The 27,620-nt window shown below is 38.3% G+C and overlaps 1 protein-coding gene across 1 annotated transcript in view; it reads left to right on the plus strand.

Annotated features, from left to right (window-relative positions):
* Positions 1 to 27,620, plus strand: part of DOCK3 (dedicator of cytokinesis 3) — a 216,017-nt gene that overhangs the window by 23,965 nt on the left and 164,432 nt on the right. The window contains exons 4-6 of the mRNA XM_086619278.1: positions 4,481 to 4,521; positions 7,085 to 7,140; positions 10,858 to 10,954. Of these exons, the coding sequence (XP_086475404.1) occupies positions 4,481 to 4,521; positions 7,085 to 7,140; positions 10,858 to 10,954 (194 nt within the window). The remainder of the gene's footprint in view (positions 1 to 4,480; positions 4,522 to 7,084; positions 7,141 to 10,857; positions 10,955 to 27,620) is intronic.

Below are 27,620 nucleotides of genomic sequence, written 5' to 3' on the forward strand. Positions count from 1 at the left end.
AAAAATAGATCAGTACCTTTCAATTAGGACCCTTTTGTTTTTCTGCCACTGAGTGCTCAAAAGGGATGAGCTTTTCCATATGACAGACCTCTTGTTGATTAAGTGGAAATCTGAAAAGGGTTACGAAGTGGCTTTTCGAAAGAATATTCTGTTTTGTTCAAGGCACTTTCAAGTAAAGATCAAAAAAACATTGATAGCTCTTCTGGTTGCTCAGATTAAGAGATTGAGATGTGCAGGCCTGCCACAGAGCTCCTTTTGCAGTTTAGCTGGGATTGCACTATTGCTGAGACTTGTGAGTGTGGTACATCTTTGGAACGACTGTTTTCAATCTTTATCTAAGAGTATGCAGGTTTACTATAATATGGCTTTAGCTTTCCCACACTGTGGATTTCCACATGTACAGGTAGTTTTAGGTGAAAGATACGTTATTTACCTAAGCATTTTTTTTGATATGTGATGTTGGTATATACGTTCCCAGTCCGTTTTTCTGTCCTGCCTCTTCAGAGACCTTGTTGAATTCTAGGGTTCAGAGGAGCTAAGCAGGAAGCCTAATACTTATAGCTGAAAAAGCCCTAGAAACAAAGGGAAGGACAGAGACACGTTCTTGTGTATAATGCTGAGTAGTTCAGCTTTTATTACTGGCCTGCAGGTAACCTACAGTGTATGTGTACAGACAATGAATTTTGAAGAAAAAGTTATGAGCAAGTGGTGATCTTAATGTGCAGGGGAACAGGCATAATGGGGTACTCTTCCTTTTGTTTTTCTCCAGTTTTATTACCATGGAAGTAATCTTTGAGGGATTATTTGCTGTGTAAGGTATACAGAGGGCAGAGCTGTAGATCAGCCTACTCTTCACTTTTCTTAGCTTGAATCAAATATCATTAGGTGATATTGAAAAAAGCAGCTGTAAAGGACTGTGGTTTCACCTGGGTTTTATGTTTCACTTTAGAAACATGATGTTTAGACTCTGTGGTAGGTTCAGCTGGTGTGGGTCACTGTGCAGCGTGGCTGTAATGCCTCAGGTAGTCTGGTTTATTTACCACACTGTAGCAGAGTCCATGTGAAAACAAAGTTGGAATAGTGCTTTAAGATACATTGACTTGTCCAGAACACACTGGAATGGATATAATTCATTCAGTTTTCTTCTACAGTACTTGGATTAAACCTTTGTCTTGGGCATACTGAGAATGTAAAGCATGAGGTCTTCAAAATCAGTTGGATGAAGATAGTGTATGTAATTCCTGCACTGACGGTTTCTGTTTTACTGAGGCATCATGTCTGTCATACTATCATTTTCTTTAAAACAAATAGAAAGTTTTGCACCTCCATTCAACAAAATTTATCAAGTACATGGCTTTGTCGTGACACTTACCCAGAAATACACATTGATGCAATATTAAGATGCAGTCCAAATGGCTGCATTCACCTCCAGCTTCTCACAGGTGTTCAGGCGTAACAGTGCTTTCTTCAGTTGGTCTTGTGCTGTGATGTAAGCAGCGAGTTCTGCGCCTGTCATCCTGTGATCAAAGAAAAAAACCCAAAAAGTAGTTCACTTGCAGAGTCATCTTTATCATTGAAGGTGGTTTTGCCTACTCTAGGATGTCGTCTTCATTTTATCTACTTTTATTTTGACTATGGTATATATTTGAAATTCATCAGACTTGTCTGGAATATATTTGGCATTCTCCTTCCGATCCTGAATAGGATGTTGCTTTGCATGGTGCTTCTAAAAGACTGATTTTTGGTTTTCTTGTAGGAAATGATGTTGTATAGAATGGAATATCCCTTTGGCTGATTCCATCAGCTCTCCCAGCTATGTCACCCCCAACTTCTTGCCTACTCCTAGCCTATTTGCTGGGGGCAGCACACTGGGAAAAAGAGAAAGCCTTGATGTTGTACAAGCACTGTTCAGCAACAGTCAGAATGCTGGGCTCCTATCAGCCTGTTTTAGCCACAAACCCAAAGCACAGGACCAGACAGGCTGCTATGGAGAAAGTTAACTCCATCCCAGCCAGACCCAGTATGGTGATTCATTTTTTGAAAAACATAATTATTTGTCTTCCTTTCACTGGGTCAAGCAGTTTGAGAATATTCTTAGCTCTCAGAGGCGGAGCTGGCGGGAGGCATCGTGTACATGAAGCACAGTCCGTCTCCGTAGAGGTCTGGAGGTGTTCTAGCTCTGGTCTTGCCACTTAACTTCGTCTGTACTGAAATTCTTGTTAGTTACTGGTAATTACTAGACAGTTAATCTCTTCAGATCGTGGATACTCGTGATTGTTGTTTCACATTAACTTATTAACAAAAATTCTTGTCTCTTCATAGCCATATTTTTCTGCTGCTTAATTTTTGATCTTGTCTTCACCGTTTCCTTGATGTCAGTACCCTTTAAGGGCCATGCATCACTAGAAAATGAATGCCATAATTCTAAAGTATTAACAATTAATTATTTGTAGTACAGTAATATCTAAAAACATTAGTCAATAGTGAGGTCTAACCATATAGGGCATGTTGTGATCACAATTAGCTGAAGCACTTGACTGGATTTGATGACTATCATGATCAAATCCTCCAAATAAATGTTCTTCAAAATATGTAATTAGATAAATATTAATCTATTTAAGACTAATTCCAGAACAAAGGTTTAGTTCATTGTAGTGAATAATGTATTGTCTGTGTGGAGTAGCAGAAATACACTCTGTTTCCTTGGAATACTGTGCTTAAAACCACTTTTCCCCGTATTTACTGAAAGTTTGCTGTTCTGTTTGTTTTAAAGCTTAAAAAGCATGTTTATTTCTAAGGTGCAGAGTCTATGAATAGAAAACTTAGCAGCATGCTGTATTTAATGTTGGCAACAATGAATCACAGGATAAATGCATTTATTTTTTTCTGTGACCTTAAAAATATGGAGCATCTGTTACTCAAAAGCAGGTGTTGCAGGCACGGTTGTGTGGAGTTTTAGAAATTACTCATTGTAAGGATCTGTATGTGTTGTTTATGCATAAATGTTTATATTGATAAGATTACCATGAAGGTAAATCAACTAAGAAAACTTGAAGACAAAATTTTATTTTTAATGTAACCAATAATTTCATGGGACAATAAATCTTTGTGTTTTCTCCTATCTTCATAGGAAATCTGTGTAATAAAGAGGATGGGTTTTAATTTTTTCCTTACTAAGATTTGCAAATGTCTTGGATTCATCAATTATTTTCTTTTATATGGACTCAAGTTTCATTTAAAAAAAAAAAACCACCAAAAATTCAAGACTAGCAGGCTGTCTTTAAAACAAAATCAAGACCCTCTTCCCCACTTCTGAGCCTCTAAATGAGACTTTCGTCATAATCCAGCCAAATACGAAGTCCTTCTTCTGAGAGACAAAATTCACGGTTGCTTTGTTCTGTTCTGCTCTATTCTCCGTAGCGAGGTGCTGACAGGTTTTCCTAGTGCTCTTTGAAATGCTGCGGGTACTAAATTGTATCTGTTCTCTGTAGAAAAAAAAATAAAAGCAGGAAGTCACTGGAAAAATTAGCTGAATTTTTATGGAAAGTGGATTTAGATTATGTGAAACTGTTGGGTTTGGGCAGTTTTGGGTTGTTGCCTGTCCGAATACTGGGCTGCAGTAGGTAAGAGTGCCATGCAGGCAAGTTGAACTCGCTGCTTGTGTAGTAGCAGCTGGGCCTGGCCAGCTTTGCCCACAGCCTTCTGATGCCCAGAGGTGGGCAGACTGAAGTGTGCTCTGTTGTGAAACGGAATGGTGTTTTCAGCTCTTCTTTCCTGATGAATCTTGTATGGAGTGACATTGCTTTCACCTGTGTGAAGCAGGGCTAATTGGGTGGTTCTGTTGCTTTTACAGCTTTGGCTGTTACTCCTGATTTATTGTCCTGTCTGGGGCTATTATCTGATGGAGGATACAAGAATAATAATTGGATTTGTGAAATTAGATCCTAAAGTCTGTTCTCTAGTCCCACAGACATACATAAGACCAGACATGCGCAAATTGTTTCTGTTAGTTTAAACAATATTAGAAATGTATGAAAATGGCTTTTCCTGTCTTTAGAAGGACAGGTTTTTGAAGTCTGGGGATTTTGTTAAGATAAACACTGTGAAGAGACTCGTGTACCAGCGTGTCAGAAAAGTGTTGGGTACTGATTCTCGCGTGAGTGCTGCCTACGTCTTTGCCACAGTGGCTGATGATTGTGAGTACAGTGACTAAGTATACTTAAGCTGCTTTTATTCCTGGTGGGAATAAACAGGAGCATCCCAGCTTCTTAATTGCTTGTTATCATTGCAGAGCAAAAGAAATAAAAATAAAAGAAACCCACCACAGCAGAAAACCCTGGAAAAAATTTGACCTGTGTGAAGCACAGCTGCTTTTTGAGATGATCTCAGTAACTGCATAATTCTCAGTCAGTTTGCTTCTGTGTAAAGTAAGAAATGCCACAAATTAACATGTTGTGTTTTTGGTGTTATCTGGTTTTAGGCTGGTACAGAGGTGTTTCCATTAAGAAGCCCAATGTAAAGGTAAGTGTGAATACATTTTTTTAATTTAGTGGGAGATTATATCTACTTTGCTGTTGCAGCTCTGTAAACTTTAGTTTTCCTTGTCCTTAGGATTTTACTTTTCTAACTTTTTTCCTGTGAGAGAATTGGATTTATTTTTTAAATTGAGAGAATGGTACTCAGTCACCCAAAGGATCAGAAACCTTCCTGACATGTAACATGTAATGTCGGAGAAGTCTGTGCGGGTTGGATAGAAGACACCTGTGGCTCATTGAAACAGGTGCTGTGAATTACGCTGGGAAGCTGGAAGCCACGTGACCCGTGGCTGGGTAAAGGTGGGGCATTTTTCTCCTGGGAGTGGGGCATTTCCCTCCTGGATACTGGAGAGGTGTGAGCCCTTTGAGAGCAGCGGTTAGAGGCTCTCTGGAAAAGACCTTCGGAGTGAGATAGGAGGTGATCGCAATGACCCTTGGTTGCGACTCATTACGACGAGGTAGCTGCAGTTCGTGACAATGTAATCTTTCCAACATTTATAAATCTTACCCAGTTTGATCCTCTCCACGCTACTCCCCTAAGAAAAGCATAGATGGGTGATCTTGCACTGCTTAATTCAGCATTTTTACAGAACACATTTAATGATTTGCATTACTAATCTAAGGCAACTTTGGAAAAACCTTGATGAAAAAGGATATTGTAAGTTTGTTCTTTTTTTCCAGATTATTACAGTTTAATCACTGCATTTGGTTATTTTCCAGACGTATTCCTGTTTTGCTCTTGGATAACTGTTTTGACTGTTCTGATATGAATTTTTTGTGAGGGCATGTATGTTTTTGTAAATGTATGTATCCAAACATGTAAATAGTTGCTTCTGTGTAAGCATTGTGCTTCTGCATTGTCGTTTGATTTAAACATAGCTTGTATTTTAAAAGAGTACCAGATTCCTCATGCTTACCTGTGTTATGGAATATACTATTACTTGTATTATATTTTCAGGACTGTGATACTATTTTAATGGAAAAGCCTACATTCATTGTGTGTGTGTTGGTACATCTGCTGCTTGTGTGTACGTTCACTTTTGATCGGAGAGCCCTTCAAACCTTTCGCGGTTTCTTAGGTAACCAGCACAGGATCACAGAAATAAACAGCATTAATTGGAAGTGAACCAAACAAGAAACTGAAGTAGCATTTCTTCCTTTTCCAGATTTTCGTGTTCCCAATGAAGCCATTCCTATTAGAGTCATCTTTTTTTCCTTCTGCAATTTTAATCTTGCCTATGAAAGGAATTTTTCTTAGCATTTTGAACCAGCTTTACTTGGTATTCCTTTCAGCCCCTCCATGAAACTTTTTCTTCCTAAATTCTATTGTTTTAAAGCTCTAAAAATTTAAAGGCCACACTTGATTACTGACATTTTTGAGAGAGGCTGTCGGCTTGTTTTTAACCTGAAGATTACTAGTGCTGATCCTGTATGCCCCACTGAAGTGCAGGCTTTACCGTTCTTACAGACTGACTGAGGATTCAGAGCCATGTGTTTACAGAAATATTGGAACAATATGAAAAGCTTGGTTTAAATTACCTCTTTTCCCCGTGTCTCATCACACAAGAACACAATGGCACAGGCAAAGTTAGAATCCAACCATCATGGGAACAGCAAAAGGCAAATAACAGGAGCTATCCCAAGTGGGTTTAGACAGCCTTTTGTTGGAAAGAGGGAGGAAAAAAGATAGATCCAGGGTACACAGATAGTACAATACTTCTTCCTTTAGTGAAAGACTGATGTGGGGGCGAGGCATAGTTTTGATGGTGGGCTTTTTGGTTTTTGGTGGTGTTTTTTTGTTTTTGTTTTTTTTTTAAGACCTCTGTCCTTGTCACCTGATGTAATGAAGCACACTGATACAGAGTCCTGGTCTGGAGGTGCAGTGGTGCTGCTGTGCTGCAAGCTGCACAATAGCCGCTTCGCTGGCTGTCCCCGCTAGCTTGCATCTCTCCAGTTAATGTTCCTGGTAGTAACTTCTGTTACTTGTTTCTCTGCTGAATTCTTTCTGCTTGCCACACCTTTTTCCTGCTTGTTCATCCTCTGTTAGTGGATTGTTGGGCTCAGACTCTTTGTAGTAGGAAGTAAGTAGGCTAAACTTAAAATATTTTTTTTAAATCAAGGCAGCTGTGTAGCATTAGAGTGAGTCCTTTTCATTTGGTCCTAGTTGACTTACCCATGATTTTTATACCAGAGCATACTTCCCATACAACAGTGTTTCTGAACGCTTCAGGAGCTTTTGAGAATGAAAAGTACTCAGCTTGAATCTTTGTATGGAATTTTTATTGAATAGACTTACAAAACTTCCTTATTAAGAAATTGATGTTTCAAGAGGGAGGTTTGATTCAGTGTGCTGTCCTGTTCCAATGTGGATTAAAATGATCGATTGTGACTAATCTGAATGTTGACTTTTGACTGTGGTAGCTCCTTTGATGCAGCGTTAGGGTTGTTTTTTTAATAGGTGTATTGACAATTATTTATTGTGTCTTAGGATATAAATGCTAAAAACTGCAAATGTATTTTTCTAACTTATAGACTTTTTTCTCTTGCAGGGGATTTTTCCTGCAAACTATATTCACTTGAAAAAGGCAATCGTCAGTAACAGAGGGTGAGTATTTTTCCTTCTCTTTAGGAAGCTGCAGTGCTTTCTCGTCTAGAAGGGGATCTAAGAAATAGTTACTAAAATTTATGGAGTGGTTTTAGTTCATTGTATCTTTTGTTGTGTATTAGAGTTTGAAAATTAAATGTAATTCTGCAGAGCCTTAGGGGGTTTTAGGTTTTTAATAGAGCAAGAGTGAATTCTGTTGGTTACTCCTGTTCGTTTTTGCTCGTAAAATTGTAACTCCAGGGATATCATCTGAAACACATGCATTTTGAAGAACTGTGTTTACATTTTTCGTTTCTGCTTGTTCCTCACTGGCAAAATTCTGTACGTTCCTGTTCGTTGTGGAGGCACAGGTATGTAGACAGCCCATCTTGTTTATCAACAGATTTTCACTGAGACATAGCTTGGAAGGTAGCTATGTTACTGTGAAACTTTTCAAAAAGATCCAACCCTCCAAACCTGAAGCCAAAGAATGACTGAAGTACGCTCTGCTGAAAATATTTTACCTTCACTGTCTTTATATGTAGCTCATACATTGCTAGAGGTAGGTTTAATTTAGTTAATGTGAATAGCAGTACTGACGGCAGCATAATGTCAGAGATGTTACTGAGTGTAGGCTCTATAACCTGCAAAGTTTCCTGTGAGATTGACTGAGACTCCTGAAATCAATATCCTGTGTCTTCACTGCTGCTCTTACCTGCAATTTCTAGATTAAGGCCACTGTGGGAAGATTTATCAGTGCAGCATTTCAGACCGTGACCCGAGGCAACAAATTAAATGTGGAAGATAAGATGTATTAAATGGCATTTAGTGAAGTACCTGTAGAAAAATATGTGACTTCTGATAGTCTTGAATTGTATGTTTATTCTTAAAGGAACTGAATAAAGATTGTAAGGGCAACTGTAACACCAATGCTTCATAATTCTGTGGTGTAATAAAATTATATGTATTGCATAGAATGACTACTCCTAATGAGTACTCTCCTTAGGGGGAAGACCACTTTCCTGTAATCTGTACTTATTTAGTACTTGACGTGAATTCACAATTTGTGAGGGGGAACCAGTTGAGGATATTTAGATACTTACTAGGAAAGCTGATGTACTTTTTAAAAACAAGTATCAAAGACTGATATACCAATTGGTACAACAGAACATAATACAATTCTAAACTAGAGACCACAGTTATTTAATGTTTTCATAAAAGAAATTCGCCTCTGTATTTAAGAATATGTTCAAAGTGCCAATATAAACCCTTGTGAAAGAATAGAGCAGGGTACGTAATGTTCTTATATTTGATTCATAGGCTCAGTGTCATTAATACGTGGGTATAACGGAGGAAATGCAGGGTTATAGGAATGCAGAGCATTATATTTACATGGTTACATGTAGTCCTGATGTGCATTCTCTTTAAATCAAACCAGACTGTTGAAGGCTGATCTTTCAAAATGTTTTATTTTTCACTGATGCCAAAAGTTTGTAAATCCATTTGCAAAAATAATCTTTAGAAGAACATTTTCCTTTGGTTTTGATTTCCTCCCATCCATATTAGCTAAAGTGTGTTGTGTGATTCCTTTCATCCTTTATTTTTCTGTGGTTTCTTAAAGGGATCTCAACTATTTTGAATCCCTTCCATGTAATGCTGTTTCACAGAGATCTGAAAAGAACTGAACTTTCAGCTAGAAGTGGTCGTGGCATCGTTTTTAGTGTTGTTAGTGTGAAGCAAACTTCTGATGATATATACTAAGTGCAGAACTTTTAACGTTTAACCATTGAAACGATCTTGGAATATGAGCTAAAAAACAGGTGCTGGGATTTTCATCATATTCTTAGAGCCATATTTCAGATCACAAGCATACTCTGTGGAGATTTGCTAAAGCATGAATTGAGATTTCCTAGTCTTACTGTGGCCAAATTTGAAAAAAATCCACCTCAAAAACCAGCTAAATCAACTAAAACCCAAAGAAAAACATGGCAGGAGTAGACTAGAGCACAATCTCAGATGCCAAGTGTCTGTTAGTGTTTCGGTTTCCCACAAGAAAATATGGGAACGATAAGGTCTTGGCATAATAATCGAAAAAATTGTGGTCTATCTAGTCTCCTTTTATGTATGTGCATGAGGCAGTGCTTCCCAGTCCCAGCTTTAGTGGGTTGAATGCATGCCTGGTGTGGCTACGCCAGGTTTTTAAGACAGTGATGTTCTGATATATGTATATTTTGGATCTTAATATAAGATTCACGTCATTGATGTGAATGTGACTTTTTGGTAGCTTGAAAGTGAAGAATTGAAGCTTTTGTTTGGTAAGTTTTCTGCTTCAAGAGCACAGAGACACATACAATGACTTAACTTCATCATCCTCTCCCCCATTACTTGTTACTTTTGGCTTCAGCTAAAGTAGCACAGCTATTTCTAGTAAGAACTTTTAGAAGCGAAATATTGCCATGAAAGTCTGTGGCACTTTTTAAATGATTAACTGTGTTCTCTTTCAAAAAACAAACCAACCCGAAAAAAGTCTTTCAAAAAACAAACCAACCCGAAAAAAGTCTGCCTTTTGGAATGGATTATATCTCATTGTTCACATATTTAGTTGTTGGCACTCGTGTAACTCCGCACAAAGGACAAAAGAAATAGCCTCAACTGATTATGGAATTGGGAGTTTGTAGCTTCTCTTCAGGAGAATTTCAGGATAGCTGTATGCACAGTTGTACTGCTGAAGAGGAAGGGATCGACGTCTCACGGTGCTTGGACATGCTGCAGAGGATGTCTGTCACTTGGCGCTACTTGTCCCAAACCACCTTTTGAGCCAGTGTTTTTCAGTACTGCTACTTCAGGACCTATGGAAAATTGTTCCAACAGGGTGTGTTTCAGGAAAGTGGTGGGGGTTTTTTGTTTGTTTATGTTTTTTTTTTGTTTTTTTTTTAATTCTCCCTCTTTTAAAAAATTGCTTAAAGAGCAGAAGCTTGAAATGGACCTTATTTTTACAATGTCTGACATTTGTTTCAGTAATAACATTCAACATAAAGAGCAAGTCAAGGCACTAATGGCTCAGGTAATATAGTAGTATTTACAATACATACATTAGGTTAGTATTTACAATACATACATTACTTACTAGATTCTTGCATTTCAGGGTAACAAAGGAAGAGAGCGCTATGATTCTCCTTCAATGGGTATGGAGGATCTTGACCACAAAGATTTTGGTCTGTTCTTTGGATTAGAGGATAGCTCACTTGGGTTTCATATTCAATATTGGAAGCAGCCTTCTGAATAGGAAAGGTTAATAGATGGTAGATCTTTTAGGGGAGTTAATGATATTGGCTGATATATTAATTGGAGGGAAAAAGGGTTGAAATGGCTTAGAAAGAAAGGACACAAACTGTGAAGGATCTCACTTTACAGGCAAGTTAATTGAACATGCTATAGTCATGCAAAGTGTTTCATTGACCTTGATTAGAACGAAAGGATATATTTTGAACAAGTAACTAGAAAATGTGTCACATAAACTGATTCTTGTGGAATGTAGTGGAGAAACAGTTGATAGGACTCTGGAGTTGCTTCAGTGTTAAAACAGACAAAATGTTACTCTTAAGATATTTTACTTTATGTTGAACAAATTCAAGTTCTACAGTTTTGCAAATTACTGTGTTGACATTTAGTTCTTTTTCTACCTTTTCCAGGGTAGCTTTACTGATTTATTTCGCTCCCCCAACTCTTCTTGTACAGGCAATATGAAACGGTTGTTCCACTTGAAGATTCTGTTGTGACTGAAGTCACAGCAACGCTGCAGGAATGGGCTGTGCTCTGGAAACAGCTGTATGTGGTAAGAACAGTACTCTTCTCATTGCACTTTATTTTTTGGGAGATATTTTATCTGCATTTCAGGCCGTTAGGAAAAAATCAGAATTGATATAAGAATTGTTAGATTCATTATGTCTAGCGGGGGGTTCACTAACTGCAGAATGACTGATCATGTGAGGTTCATATGGGCTACGTTGGAAATTTCAGCAGTTTTGAAATTCTGCCTTCAGATTTGAAAGCTTTGTTGTTTAAAAAAAACCATTTTTAAGTATTCTTAAATATGTAAGAAATAGTGTATGTATTTAGTAGCACAAAGTGGAAGACTTCTGTAAGTCCCATCGAAGACTTCAAAGAATTATTTAGCAGAGTCTGTGAGTATTTGTTTTAGCATCTAGAGTTTGAAAGAGGAAGAACTTGGCAGTCTTTTGGTATGATGATTCCTTCCTGCATTATAAATAAACACTCAAGATAAGTGTATTGAGTTTTATACTCATCCGTTTTACATAATTTTCAGTTGCTGCCACATAATGTCACCTATCTCTGCTTTCATCTTTGTTCTTCTCTTACTTTTTTAATGGCCAAATCCCATGGAATAGCAAATAAAAAAACTTGCCCATTTGAAAGTATTTTTTTACAGTTTTTTTTTTTAATTCTTTTTAGCTTTTTAGTTTAGTAATTACAAGCCATAACTGTAGGATTAGGATCAAGAACTGTGGATGGTACAAGCATGAATTTCCTTCCTTTCCTTGTTTTAGAGAAATACCTCTACATAGAGCTGCAGTGGCTGTGTTTCCTTATTTAAACCTGAATTGACAGTAGTTAGATATCTAGGAAATAAGACCAGAAAAGATCCAATTAAATGAGTCTATTATATCTCTAGCATAGCCAGCCATGTTCCATAATCCCTTCAAAAAGCAATCACGTCTATTATGAAATTAGTTTTACTTTTGTTGCTCTAACTTCCTCTATGGGGATCATTTGCCTCTGAAGAAATTTTCTTGGAAAGCAGCATCCAGTCTAACTTGGGGGGGTGGTGGTGAGCATTGCACATGGTGTAAACGCTTTTTTTTATACCACTCTTACACCTAGTACTCCTTGTTTTTCCATTTCAAACGCTTTCCTCTGGTGTATGTGAATAAAACGGTCTTTTTTGTTTTCTTCTTGTAAGATTTTCCCTCTCCCCAGTGTCAGATGAAGAAGGCAACAGTAATACTGACAATGGTATTGAATTGGAGAAAGGGGAATCATTTTACCTAAAATGAGTTACACTTCCTTTCTACTAATCTATTTCATTTTATTGTTGAAACTAGTTCCTTGAGGGGAGGAAGAAAGAAAGCTCTAGCTATAAACTTTCACTTAGTGATTTTATTTCTGGGACTGCTTTCTATTCTAGCTCATTATACTTAATTATAACATTGCTCACAACATTATTGTGTTCTTAAATAACAGGGTGTGCTGGTTTTGGCTGGAGTAGAGTTACTGTTTTTGTAGAACTTTGGAAGGAGACATCTGTTCCATGACAAGAAGAAATTGGCAGAGCTTCAGAGTAGAAAATTATTTTGTGGTGGGTTTCTCCAGACATTATTTAAAAAAAAAAATCCAAACAAAAAAGCAACCAAACAAACCCCTAAAACCAAACAAGAAAACCCCACCACAAAACAAACAAAAAAAGAACAACAACCCCAACCGAACTCAAATATTTTCTAACATAGAAATAATCAGAGAATTGTTTAGGTTGGAGACCTCTTGACATCATCTAGCTCAACTACCTTCTCAGGTAGGGTCAGCTGGAGTAGATTGTCCAGAACCGCATCCAGTCAGGTTTTGAGTTTCTTGTGAATGGAGACTCCACAACTTGCCTGGAAAAAGCTGTCGGTGTTTGACCACCCTCAGCGTTTCCTTATGCTCAAGGCTACTGATGTAGTACCATCTTCTGACGTGAAAGAACAATCTACACCATTTTTAAGTGGGTAACAGAAATTTGTCCTGTTTACAAACTGTAAATCTGAAGCCTGAGGAAGTGTACAGAGGTGCGCACATGGATGTGGCAGAGCTGAGATTAGGAGTTTATAATTAGTATTTAGGCCAGAAGCTGTGCTGTAAGGTCTTATCTTAAAATATATTAAGAGACTAAATGAAAATACTTGCTTCTGTTGGATCAGCACCAGCAGAAATATTTTATTATTCCCAAACTGTAATACGAATCATATAAGAAATCTAATTAGTGTTATTTATCATGTTACTCTGCCTAGTCAGCTTTGTAGAAAAGTTTCTTCCTGTAGTGAAAGTTCAAATGCCAGTTGCTGCTGCCGACGTTATCAGTAGGTCGGTACCTACGAATGGCAGCAGTAGGCACTGCACTATTTAGTTGTGTCGCACTGTAAGGCAACAGCCAGCCAAAATGTGCAGCATCTCTTGATGTGTCCGAGCAGGCACAAACATTCATCGCGTGGCTTTTGGCTTCCTTGGATTATCATTTGAAAGACCAGGTTTATTTCAATTAAAAATTCCAATAAATTGCTGTAGTCATATTGTTGAGCTACACTGTCAGGTTTGTATTTGCCTTTCAGTTAAACAATAGGAACTGGAATGTAATACCCAGGAAGCCTGGAGCGGTTAAAGCACTGCCTGAAGAGGGATGCTGTGTTGTTCCAAGACAAAATAGCTCAGCTGAAAAAATACTGGAGGGAGGAGGAGAACAGTGAGAAATGGAAGGGCAAAATGAAGCACAACTTTGAGAGAGACAGTTGTAGAAAACGAGTTTGTGTAAAATATTGTAAAATATCTTCCTTGGTTCTCTGACCACAGAGAGTCCGTGCTACGAGCAGGAAGAAACTGTGCGTGGGGCAGCTTGAACAGGTTGGAGTTAGAGCAGTTACCGTGCAGTAATTTCGGTTTGTAGGTCTGTGAAATACGTAGAGGAAAGGTTAGCCTGGGTTCGCTGTGCTGCGCAGGGCTGCGATATTCTTGCAGTTTTTGCTGTCAGGGTGAAAGCCAAGTGATAGTCTGAGTGGAACTAGAAGCTGAGACTGTGGAGAAAAAGGCATTTGTGTGCAGTGAGTTCTTAAGGGAAGGGCTGTGCCTAAAATGAATTTGAAGTAGAAAGATGTGTGGTGTTTGCTTTACTGTAATATCATCTTATGCTCTTGAGTAGTTGGATTCTGCTACTATAACCCTTTAAATGCCCACAAAACAATAAGATTTTTGAAAGTGCAGGAGGTTTCTCTCAAATTGGAAAGGGATGCAAATAATACTGGTATGGAAGCTATCAGAAAATTTATTCAGAGTTTTTGTTATTGGGTATTTTTGTAGTAGTAATGATAACCGTGTTAATTTTATCTAAATATCATCTTTATTTGCTACTGAGTGATCAGTAATGGAATTTAAGTGTTTAATATTTTTAAAGGAGTAAAGATGATAATGACTCTTATGGTTCTGGGTTACAAAAAGCCTTTTTTTTTCCCCCTATTTGAATATATAGTCTGTGTGCAGATAATATAGTGTCATGACACCAGAAAATAGCTTTCTGATCTGCCTGCATCCAGGCTTCTAAGATGAGCATAGAAACAGTAAGATTCAGTAACTACTGTCTGTCAAAACAGATCACTGTTCTATTGAAGCTGCTTTGTTCGGATTTTCCTACTTTCACTGCCATTGTACAAAATCTTTGGGAGGGAGTTCACAGGAACTAAGTGTTTAAAATCTGTACTGTGTAAACACTGTGTACTGATTTGCTTATAATGCGGGTAGAGTTTCTGATAACCATAGCTGACCAGCTATATGTGTGTATACGTATGTGTGAGAGTGTGTATACACCTGCATACACATATGTGAGTATGTGTGTATACACCTACATACACATATGTACATATATTGCCACTAAGTCTGTGGATCCTGTGTCTTTTGTTACTGTTCTGCCTGGCTCAAATAATCCATATTGCTATTTAGATTAATTTGGACAAGATACCTATTTTGTTTTGTGGGAAGCTTAAGAAATTTAAAAGATTCCCCTTATCCTTCCTCAGTATTACAAAGGCTTATAGACAAAAGATGCCAGTGATTCCCTTCCCTGATATTGCACTGAATATAGAGTGGAAGAGGAAAGAAAAATAATCTTATTATTGGTACCGCTATGGGAAGCTGAGCTTGTTCTTGTGACTACTCCAAAGGGACAAGGAAGAGAGAGCAGAAAAGCAAGAACCAACCTTGGAGAGACTTCTGTAGGCACAGAGATGGATAAAGACACAAAATTGCATTTTTTATGGTGAAGCGCGTGTGTGTGGCTCTCATGTAGTTGCCCAGACCAGTGCATGACTTCCACTGAGACAGAAAAATAATACCGGTAAGGTAGATAACTTTCTCTCTTACCCTGTATATGTTGATAAGATTTGTTATTTTTATACTACTTCTAAATAAAGGATCTGCAAGTTCTCTATAAGCTTTAGTTAATTAGGTCAAACAAGACTCCTGTGAGTTGTTAAGTCAGCTAAAGAGATCACTGAAACTCACAGTTGGAGCATAGTAGCTATTTTAACAGTAAAAAAAATTCCTCAGAGTTTAAGATGTGATATGCGGACTATTTCTGTTGAAATAGCAGATGACTGTAGAGAGACCGAACATAATTGCCCAATTTAGAATTTTGTCAGATCAGTAAAGGTAATTTGCTACTTTTATGCAGAAGGGGAGCAAGGGGAAGAGTGTGGAGTGACTTCTCATTTAGTTTTAGGAGTGAGACCTAATCGTGTTGGGAATAGATGGAATTTTTGTCAGCTGAGTCTGAAACAAATTCCCTGTTGGCTCCTTTGAAGTTTTCTGAGGATCCTGTCAAGTAGGAGAGAGTGAGTAAAAGGAGTTGGTGCAATTGAAGCTATCTGATTTGGGTCTTTTAGGGTGTCCCTGAAATAGAAGCAGTAGTTCAAAACTCATCTAAAAAAAAACCAAAACCAATCACTGTGTTACTAATGAATAGTTTACTTTTGTATAGGAGTATTTTATGAGATGTTTTTGCTTAGTGAGATGCCTTTTGTTTCACATGTGATAAAACATGGAACTGCTGATGCGTTTTCTGAACTATGTAGGCAGAAAAAAGTGTGGTACGATCCAAAACAGGCGTGCTGCATCTGAGGTCTACTTCAGAAGGTCTCCCTTGAAGGGATAGGATGAAAAGTCAAGGCTGAGCATATTTCATCCGCACTAACAGTTCTGTGCAAGCAAAATCCTGGAAAGATGAGGTATTTGTACGGAGTTCTATGTACAGACATGGCACTGCACATACATGTGGTCCTCTTTCCTTTTCCTGAGTCGTTTTTGTGGTTACCTCCAAAGAGAGAAAATCCTTTAGGGTGATTGTTCAGGCGTTGTGAGAGAGACATCTAAACAGAATCTTAAGAGCTTGCAGTTGGAATGAAGGATGGCTCTTCGTGGAGTGGCCAGAAACTCAAATCTTAGTTTGAGGCAGCTGATAGTCTTGTTAAGTATTGCACAGGATATAAGAGAAACTAAGAGTAAATATTTCCACTCTCACTAGCATCTAGTTCTTCAGTTTTTCTCAAAGGGAACAGTGTGCTGGGCAAACATCTGATTGCTTAGCAACCTAATCAGAGGCATTTATCAGATTTGTCATTTGATTACTAAAAAATACTTGAACGTTTTTCTTGATTGAGTTGTGAAGGGTATGTGCAGAATGATGGCTGCTTCAGTGTTGTATGTGTAAGGTGGATATTTTTATAATTTGGTATGTTCAGTCATGGAAGGAGAAGCTGGAGATAAGCTACGATCACCGAATCATAGAACAGCCCAGGCTGGAAAAGACTTTGAAATAATATCTGGTTCAACCTTTTGTGGGAAGGGGAGCCTAGATGAGATTATCAAGCACTCTGTCCAATTGCATCTTGAAAACATCCAGTGATGGGGACTTGACGACATCCCTGGGGAGGTTGTTCCAGTGAATGGTTGTTCTTACTGTAAAAAATTGCTTTCTCATGTTGAGATGAAACCTCACCCAGTGCAATTTATACCCGTTGCCCCTTGTTGTCTCTGTATGGCTCCCTGTGAAGACAGAGCCTCCATTCTTTTTGTAGGTGCCCTTTAAGTACTAGAATGCTATGATGAGGTCACCTTTGAGCCACCTTCTCCAGCGAGAATAGACCAAACTCCTTTTGCCTTTCCTCATAGGGCAAGTTCTCCAGCCCTTCAGTCATCTTCATGGCTCTCCTTCAGAGCCCCTGTACTCTGTCCACGTCTTTCTTGAATTGTGGGGATCAGAATAAAGACCACAGTATGAAAGTGTCACAGTGTGATTTATATCTACTCATTACCTTAGGCATTTAGAAGTTTTTATGCCTAAAATCGTTAAGTTTTTGTGCTGCTTAGATATGTTGTTTTTGGAAAGTTGAGTAAAAGGCCTTCTCGTGCTTTATTAAATTGAGACTTGCATTTACATAAATTTATTAGCTATGGTTTCTTGGGGGTCTTTAGGTTTTTCTTGGATGTCATGACCTCTACATTTCTTCTTTGGTGGAACAGTCCTAATGTAGAAACTACACTTAGTATTTATTAGGTCACTGCCATAAAATGCAATCCATTTCAGTACATCTCCCCGTTAGCACCAGCTTGCTGAAGTTCAGTTTAAGTGCTTCATGTTTTAAGATTGTAAGGGATTTCCATAATTATTGTTTTTTTCACTTCCCTATTTTTAAGAGATTTAATGCAGTTGATCTTACATATTGATTTGTGGAAGTTTGCGAGGTTTAAGGAATTAGAATTAGGCATAAATTTTTTTGGAGAGCAAAATAAGATTAGTTTGTAAGCAAGTTCTTATATAATTAAAATTTGAAAAATTACAATAATTGGTTTAAAAGTTACTTTCCTTTGAAGACCACAGAACTTATGACTAGTTAATTAGATTTGAAGAACAGTGTAACAGGGAAAAGTATATGCAGTACGTTTCACCTTTCATTTACTTCCACATTCACGATATCATTTAAGATTATTAGAATCAACTAGACGGTTCTTATGTATTTTCAAACAAACCAACAAAAGATTGACTATGTAATAAAAACTACAAAGTATTAATCAGACTATATGGGAGGAATATATGTTTTGAGTTACCATGGAGTTGGATAGATATTAATAGATTTTAAAAATAAAGGCAGAATTAAATGTAAGTCACCTTCTGGTGTCCTTGGCAAGTCCTACTGTGACAAACTGTGCAGCATGTTTTTATGATTTCTTGCTTTGTAGGAGAATGTTATTCAGTCATTGATATGGGAGGTCAGAATATGCTCTTTTATTTTGGTAAATAGAAGAAAATAGCTGCCTTCCTGGTACTGAAATTCATAGCAAATTGTGGGGGGATTTGAAGGGGATTTTTTTGAGATTAATTTTAAATGTAAAGTATATGTGCAGTATTAAAACAGGGGAATTTGATTTTGTTGACTGCCAGTTTGATCCTAGCTTTGAACAGACAACCAGCAAGGAAACAGGACAGAATTTACTCCAGAGAAACCAGTGACTGACTTGCAGATACTTTCAAACTATTTATTTTGTACTATAAACATACTGAACACTTAATTACATTACACCAGGAAAAGAAGATTTTAATCCAGAAATCGAAACAGGAGTTTGAGGGTTTCTTCATCTGTAACTGGAGCAGCCCACCTGGGTTGTTCCCAATGGGATGTTACGACAGAATTGCGTTTGAAATAGAGGCAAGTGGTAGTGTGGTTTGATTTTAGTCTTCCAAAGATGTATTTTGAGGTAACATGGCAGTTTGTTTTGGTTTTATTTTGTTTTTAAAGAACAGAAAATCAGAGAAGAGGAAAAAAAAAAGGGATAGGGGGCAAATTTGCAATCTGGCTTTTTGGAGTGCGTGAGCAAGTTTGTGTACATGCATAGAGCTTAGAAGGAAAAAAGACTCATCATCCCTAATGGGTATTTATTGGAACTGAAAAGACAGTTTGTTGGATTTCATTTCATGGAACATAGATTTTTTTATTTATTTATTTACTTTTTAATAGAAAAGCAAAGAACATCTGTCTTTTTGGCAGCCTGTATGGCACTGTTGTCCATGCGGTATCAAGAAGTGTCCTTCAGTCTTATCCTGATTTGTGTTACTTTCTGTTGTTTCTGTTCTTAGAACATAGAGGGGGGAAAAGGTAACTAAGAGATAATAAAGACATAATAATTGTTAATAATTATTGTGCTGTTAATATCTATGTCTAATACAATTATATATGGTTTCTAAGGGGAGTGGGTAACAAAGTTTCATGGATGAGAGGGGTAGAAAATCAGGATGATGAGAATTAGTGTATGCACGGGTGTACTAGAAACCTTGTGGCTGGAGCGCCAGAGAAGCCGGTAGCTGCAGCAGTGGACAGCCAGCACTTCCCTGCCAAATTTGATTGTTCTCTGCATTGTTGTGTCCTCCTAAACAAACAGGAATAAAAATGCATCTTAATTTAAAAACTCAGCGGTAGGTCTGGCAAATTGATAGATAGTTGATTTTACTTAAGGTATTAAGGTGAAATTAGAACATTTAACAAGGTTATTAAAGACTTGTTTCTTTTCCCTTATTTCAACTACCAGCCACACAATTGTGGATATATTGTAGCGATAATTGGTAAATAAAAACTATAAAAGTGTAGCTAGGGTTGCAGAGGCAGTCATTTAAGAACCAGGGAAATGTCTGTTCTCAGTTTAGTCTACTTTTTCTGTAAGACCTCTGATAAGACCTTCAATTTTGTGGTCACTTACCATATGGTATGTGGTAATGAGGCTGTAAACCCCCTTCCTTCTTCATATGTTCCAGCTATTCTCCAGTGAATAGTGAATGTGACAGAGACTTCCAGAAAGAGGGAGAGCCACTCTTAAAATGAAGAAAATGCAATGCCCTCCCTCAGGAAGGGTTGTGACCCTCCATCTTACATGCCGATGTTACAGGAGTTACCACAAGCTAGCTGCACAAAATTAAGGGACGCTTTTTTACTTCAATCTCTCTGTAAAACCAAGATAATATTATCTCTAGTCTTGCATGTATTTTCACAAAAATGTTGTCGGTTTGAAGCACTTGGATACTGAATGTTATGTAGAATTCGTTAGGAATGGGGAGTATCTGCCTGCACGGTAAGGCTTGAATAATTTTTAGTAAACTAAGCCCTAAGAACCATACATTGAGCCACAAATGATAATGAAAATCTGGTTGGCTGTTCATTAATTAGTTGAAGAGAGGTTCTGCATGTGGTCATGCAATTAAAACTATTGTAAAGCATATGTACAGGAGCCAGGACTAGTTTCAGTTATTGTTTATCCCGATGTTCTTGGCTTTCTCTCTGAGTAATTTTCTCATAACATATGATTTTTGTGAAAGTTGGAATGAAAACGTGGGAAAGAAGTATAAATTTTATCTTTGGAAACCACTCACATAATTCCTTAGATTGGTTGCATCTTAGTTTTGAGTTAACACTGATTCCTGGTGTTTGGAGAAAAGTGTTCTCCTTTCAGAAATTCTTCTGGCTGTTTCCTCAAGGTTTGTTATTTAATAGAAGTTACCGTGCTATGTTTTACACGTAAAGATTGCTTAAAATAGAAGGAATACAAAGAAACAAAAATATATTGGGAGAGGTTTCTTTGAGAGAACTGTAACTTCTCATATATTTTTTTGTGTTCACCTTCCTATAAATTTCATGGTGGTTTTGTTTTTAATTTAAAAGCAGAGCCTTGTGGGAGCTGATTGATCATGGATACAGCTTTGGTTTTGGTCATAAATGTTGATTAAATATAAAAAAATACTGTTTGCCAAGTTTGATTTCAAAGTCTCTAGCTGCTATCACTGCTTTCACTGTACTATATAGTAAAAACTTCTTCAGGTAGTGAAGATACTTTATGATTGTACATTTACCCCTAAAAATACCATGCTACCTTTGATGAAAAAAAAAAAAAAAAATCCATCAGATTATATCAAAAGTGAATTCCAGAAGACAAATGAATTTAGGGCACCCCAATGGCTTACAAAAAAAACCCCCACATTTCTTGTTAGTGCCAGTGCTCACTGCCACTAATAGCTCCAGATCCAGGTGTTTAGATGAGATCCAGTACATATTACAGTAAAAATCCTGTTGTTGAAATAATGGAAAACACAGATCAAGTGTGGGATTATATTATTTTCTGATAACAGCCACTGCTATGTGTATACTTCTTCGTATCAGTGGCTTCTTGTCGATATGGTCTCTAGTTTGCTTTCCTTCGACACACATGCGTGCCGCTGCTAAGAGCTCTGAAGGGGACAGCAAATGCTGTCCAAAGAAATTTAAGTGCTTTTTAAAAATGGTGTTTAAGATCCACTCTTTTGCTCCAATTTTGTGCTCGGCAGTTAAGATTGTATGCATGTGTGACTTGTCACAAGGCTTTCTAGGACTACTCTCATTTCTTTCTTTTCGATGTGTTTTGCTGAGCTGCGTGTGAATTTTGGGGTCTCACGGAGTGATAGAATCATTTAGGTTGGAAAAGGCCTTTAAGATCATGGAGTCCAGTCATTACCCTGACACTGCCAAATCCACCACTAACCCGTGTCCCTGAGCACCACGTCTACATGTCTTTTGAATTCCTGCAGGAATGGTGACTCAGCCGCTTCCCTGGGCAGCTTGTCCCAGTGCTTGACACCCCTTTCTGGGAAGGGTCCCTGAGCTGAAAGGACTTTTCATAAATTCGAGGATCCCAAATCCCACATTCTTTATCTGAGATTTGATGTGGGTTTTTTTTTCAGTAAAATACGGTAGTCTGAATGCAGGGTCCTCTATATAGCAGGGGAGATAGTGGTGTCTTTTGTATTCTGTGCCATTCGAGCGTTTGCTGCTTGATCTAAATTAAAGTGCAGCTGACGGAGCAGATTTCAGTTTATTCTTTCAGATTTGTCCTGAGAGGTGATGGGGAATTTGAATGCTGGCTCTGTAGTCCGTGCAAGAGCGGGCGTTGGGAAATGGAGCTGAGCTCGCATCCTGTTAGAAGGAAAGGGAGGCCGTTATTTAATACCTCTCTGGGCTTTTCCAGCTGATGTAAGCTGGCACTGCTGCTGAAAGAGGCAGTGTGTCTCCTTCCTGTCCCCTCTGCCCGTGACCCATTCCACCCTGTCCTTCCCGGCAGCAGCGGCGGCTGCCGGCAGCGAGGGAGCGGAATGAGGAGCTGTGCCTTCCTGGGCTGGGGGAGTTTGAGCTTCTCTTTACTCCAGTAGTTAATACCTTTTGATAGAACTGTTACATTGATGTGTATCAAAGATGCAGGTTTATAATTATTATATTACTGTAAATCTTCCTTTGATTTAAGAATAATACTTACAGTTTTCTTTCATGAATTAGCTTAAGTTCAGTTTGTCGTGCACAGATGCGTGTATTCTAACACGACAGTTAAAGTACTAGTAGTGATTGTAGTGCTGCTACTTTTCCACACCTTCTATTACTGACAGCAGTTAGTATTTTCTGTTGAGCCAGGGTGGGTCCAGTAAAGGGCTGAAGGCAGTCGTTTTATTTTGGGAATCCATCTGTATCTTCCTCCTTCGTTTTTCCTGATAGCCTCAGAACTTGAGGTAATAGTTAATAAAGTCTCTTTGTTCCATATATGACCTGGCAGCCTCAGCCCTCTTGCAGAGTGCATACTGTAGAAACACTGAGTTTCCATTTTTAAGGAGTGAGGTAGTAACACTTTTGGTCTCAGAATTTTTGTTTTGACCTGAATAGCTCAAGTTTAATTTGAAGTGTACAGGGCCAGTTACCTTCCACAGTGAGAGAAACAGGTTCAGTTTCCCTGCTGGTCAACAGCTAGTGCTTGTGAGTGATTTTACCAATACTATGAAATGGACTTGTTATTTTCTTGTTAGAGGGATGTGCTCGGAAACCTGCTCAGATAGGATTTAATGAATTTCTAAAATGTAGCATAGAATACTGGCTCTCAATACTAAAAGAACGTTAACTTATTTTCTGGGAAAACTGAGAACAGCAGCAGAAGTTTCTTTTTAATGCTGTTTTCTGTGCGTTTGGTAATGAAAAGGAGAGTGTAAAGAAACAGGTGTATGGCAGGTTTTCATTAATGTGTTGACACAGTTAATGGAGTTAATTAAATTACGGTAAATAAAAACATTAATTATGGAATATTTGTAGAATGGAAGAGAGGGAAGAAAAAAAGATCTTAACCACTGTGTTGTGGGTTTTTTTTGTAACAACCAAATAACTTTAAGAGTATTGTATGTAGATATTACTGGTATCTTCATTTCATTTAAATGTATGTGGTGACAGAAACTTCTGGTCTTGGAAGTTACTGGTCCATGTGCTGGATCTTTAGGTAGATGTGGTGTATTTTTAATATTTAAAAAATATAATTTCCTTTAAAAAAAGAAACTATATGGTCACTTTGAATAGGGAGATGCATATTACTTAAACATTTTGTACTTTTTCAGAAAACATCAAACCCTGAATCTCCTGCTCAGGCAAAAAGGCCTGTACAATGTGGCAGGTCAGTTCTGAACTGGTGCAGCGCTGTGCTTTGAGGACCAGCCCTAAGTTTCTCAGAACTCGTGTCAATTATTCAGTGGACCTCAGATGTTAAAACAGACAAACAGCCCCTCCACCCTAAACATTGGGCAACTTTGATTTGTGCTTTTACAAGGAGCTCAACTACCCCATTTCTTCCATGTAACTCTTTTCCCATCATTTGTCCCCTTTTGTCTCATACTTTTTGCAGGATCCCAATCTGAGCTTCTCGGTAACTCTTCATCTCCCTTTCCCTGGTTCCTCGTCATTTACTTCCCAGTCAGTCTCAGTGATGCATGTACTAGTCTTCATTTTGATGAAACTTTAGTCTAATGTTTTTTTCTGTTTCCTGAACTTTATCGGGTACTTTCTGCTTTCCTAAATTACTTTTGTTGTTGTGGTTTAATTGTTACTCTAAATGTTATGAAAGAGAGCAAGCAGAATAAGTGTTGACTTAATTTTTCCTGCAATTAAAAAATTCTCTGGACAATTCATTTAGCTGAGAAAAAGTGATATACAGACATGTTTTAGTTATTACTTGAAGAGGCACTAAAGATAGTGAAATGGGGATATCCTGTTGCCTTTTAAAAGAGGAGAATGTTGCGACCAAATCAGTGCTAAGAAGATAGAAACCAAAGATAAGTTTTCTGTCAATTTTTGTCTGGCCCTTGTGTCACAGCATGTAAACAGAATGGCAGTTTGTTTTAGGGGAACTAGAAGCATCACTGACAAGTTTAGAATCGGGAGGATGATTTTAACGAGCCAGTTAGGCTTGTTGTTCGATTTTGGTGTCATACTCTGAAGTAGCTGCTGAGTTTGCTGTCTCAGATCTGACAATAATTGCAGGCCTGTCAGCTCTCGCTGTAGTACTGTTGGCTGTCATCGTGTACATCTACATTAAAAACACATCTAAATGGAAGCATTCTGTTCAAGAGTTACTCCGTTACCAGTATAGTAGTGTAGAAATAAGGTAATTGTGATTTGATATCTCTGTTGAAACCAGTGGTATTGCTGTGTTTAGAGAAAGCATAGAATAGCAGTGCTGAAATAGTTGCAGGACAAACAGATGTTATGCACATTTCCGTAGTGTAAAAAAAAAAAAACAAAAAAGCAACCAACTGTGTGAAACAATCTAAAGTCTTTTCTAGTTGTCACTTGCATTTATTCTAGAAAAACCATACCCTGTTTTAAAATATATATTTTTTAATACCTTGGTTCTTCATTTCACTTCCATCTTTCAGGGTTTTTTTTGTAGGTAGATCTGGGAAACACATAGCTGGGTAGCTTCCATGTGTTGCCAAAAAAAGCCAGAATTTCTTACATGGACAGCAAGCTGAAACATACGTTGTTTCTGACTTTCTACTGCAAATAGTGGTACTATCTCAGTGTATGTGATGCTAAATCTGATGCTGTTGTTTTGTTGGGTTTTTTTTGAGAACGTTACTGTGCAGTGAAAAACATTGTATTTGTGATGGAGCTCTCCCGTTTTATTAGAGGAAATCAGAAAGCTGTATGCCTTATGTATCATCTTCTGTTAGATCTCAAGTTGGTCTGGCCAGGGCCTCCTGAGCCTTTTTATTTCGTTCTTTCTTCTACCCCCCTGCCCTGGTATGTTGAATCTCTTCACCAGTTCTAACTCAGTCCAAGCAAAAAATTAATTTTCTTGGAAATAAGTGGCAGTGTAGAGGGAAGAAATGTGTTTTATTGCTCCTGCTGCAGGAAGGACAGCAGTGCGATTTTAGCCATATTGTGAAGCAGAAGGTAATTCAGACAGGAATGAGCTTTGAGAAGCCAGGCTTCATAACGTACACTGCTTGTTGCACTCCTGCGTGCACCAGTGTCTGTGTGGCTGTGCAGTGGGAATTAGGGAATTATCTGGCTGAATGCTAACCATCTTTAATTCTGTTGCTGTTTTTCTGGCAGATTAGATTCTTGATGGAGCTCCCTGTACAAGTGCCAGTCATAGTGCGTGGAAAGGAGACAATAGATTCAGACAATGAGGGGTTTTGAGACTACTTGCTTTTTTCAGCAACATGTATTTATGGTGGATTAAACTGGCTGTGCTGCCACAGTGTTACACTTCCATGTAGTAAATGAGTGATTACTAATAAAAAGAGTTTTTGTGCTATTGGTAATAGTCTAATGGCAGGGTTTGTTACGTTGGTTATCGCAAACTCTTCTTTTGTGGAACTTGATTATTGCTGTGCTTGTTATCCCCATCAGAGAGTTTTGGCTTAAAAATCAGATAGAACCAGGCAAAGGATCTCTCATGGCTCACAGGGAGTTTTACTGCTGTGTCTCATGTTTTACAAGCACAGAATCATGGAATCCTGTAGATCGGAAGGAACTTCTAGGGGTCTCCTGTACCACCTCTTTCTCAAAGCAGAACTTAATAGAGCAGGTTGTTGAGAATCATCTCCGGTTCAGTTTTGAGTATTTGTGAAGAACCTCTCTGGACAAAAATCTGTTCTAAATTTTGTCCACCTACAAGGGAAAGATGTTTTCCTTTTATCTAGTTGGAGTTTCCAGTGTCTGTTGCCTTTATTCCTATTCTGATGCCCCTCTGAGAAGAATCTGGATCCATCTTTTCTAAATATTCCCACCTGGCAGTTGTACATGGTGAATAAGTACTCCAGATATCTCATGACTACTGAATAGAGGGGAAGAATTGCCTCCCTTGACTTGCAGGCTGCCCGCATGCTAGTAGAGCCTAGTATATGGCTGGTCTTTGCTGCAAGGACAACATTGCTGGCTCATGTTCACCTTCTTCACCAGGATCACCAGGTTGTCTTCTGTAAAACTGCTGCCTGCCCTTGTTGCATAAGGTTATTCTTATATCCTAGATGAGGAAGACTTTGTAGTTGCCTTAGAAGAACTTTGTGAGGTTTTTGTTGGTCTTATTTTTCCAGCCTGTTGAGGAAGCTCCTTTGAATAGCAGCCTCCAGTGTGGTGACTGCTCCCCCAAGCTTGGTATCATCTGCAAAGTGTCTGAGACTGCACTCTCTTCCAATATCCAGATCGTTTAATAAAAATGTTGGTACACTGAGGGGTGCCACTAGGAACCAGCCACAAGTTGTTGTACATCCTGTTGATGACCACTCTCTGAGCCTGGCAGTTCAGTCAACTTTCCTCCCAACTTAGAAGCCATTTATTCATATCTCACCAACGTGGCTTATAGCACATGTTTTCCAGGAGATATGCCTTGGCTGTCCCAGGCCAAGTATCTTTTCTGACCTCAAATCTGAAAACTTCATAGTTGAGTTTCCTCATTTTCTAGAGCTAGCCTTCTCTTCATAAATTGTCAACCATGTCAGAGATAGAAACCATGCACATCCGTAAATCTGATTACAAGTTGCATTGATAAAGTTAACAATAAATGTAGGACTCCCGCAGGCATTAACTAACCCTCCCTTGACACTACATTTAAAGAAATTAACAGTGCAGAATTAAATACAGCATTTACTAAATAGTTTAAAAACAGATGAATTGATAACAAAGCAGTTGAGAACGGAGAATTGTTACTCGGATGTGCTGCTTGTAATAGGACCTGCAGGGATCTCTTCTTGTCTCAGTGTTATTCACTATACTCATAATAAGAATCAGAAAAAAATTGGTGCAGTCTCATAAAATTTGCTGATTATGCAGAAGTAGGAATTTAAATAATGATTAGTTGAGAAATTGTACAGTTTCTGTCAGATACTTGGCTCATTTAAAGAGCATCTATTCTAATACGTCCAAATATAGAAAGGACCTACAGATGGTGTTTGTGTCCTGAGGTGCAATGACACCATGATGAAACATTATCATGGCTAACCAATTGAACATCAGCCTCCTCCTTGGTTTTGATAGCTAAGAGGGTAAGAAGTCTTGCCTGTATAGACAGGGGGCCATCTTGGGGGCAGAGGAGGAGAGTAACTGAAAATCTCTCTCTGTGTAGACTGCATGAGGTGATTATTGAGCAATTGCTACTGATTGTGCAGTGTCCTCTTCAGAATAGATGTGGAAAAGCTAGAAAGGTTCAGAGATGATCTGCAATACTTGATTCTTGCAAGGCAAGGAGTGATAGGAGAGAGAACCTGGAATGGGAGGGGAGGACCTAGAAGGGATCTTCTTGAGGTCAGATAAGATAATTGTCCTGGGTCAGCCAGGGCCCATCTGCTGGAGAACAGG

The sequence above is a fragment of the Tauraco erythrolophus genome, chromosome 12 (assembly GCF_009769465.1).
Source record: "Tauraco erythrolophus isolate bTauEry1 chromosome 12, bTauEry1.pri, whole genome shotgun sequence".
Lineage (NCBI taxonomy): Eukaryota > Metazoa > Chordata > Aves > Musophagiformes > Musophagidae > Tauraco > Tauraco erythrolophus.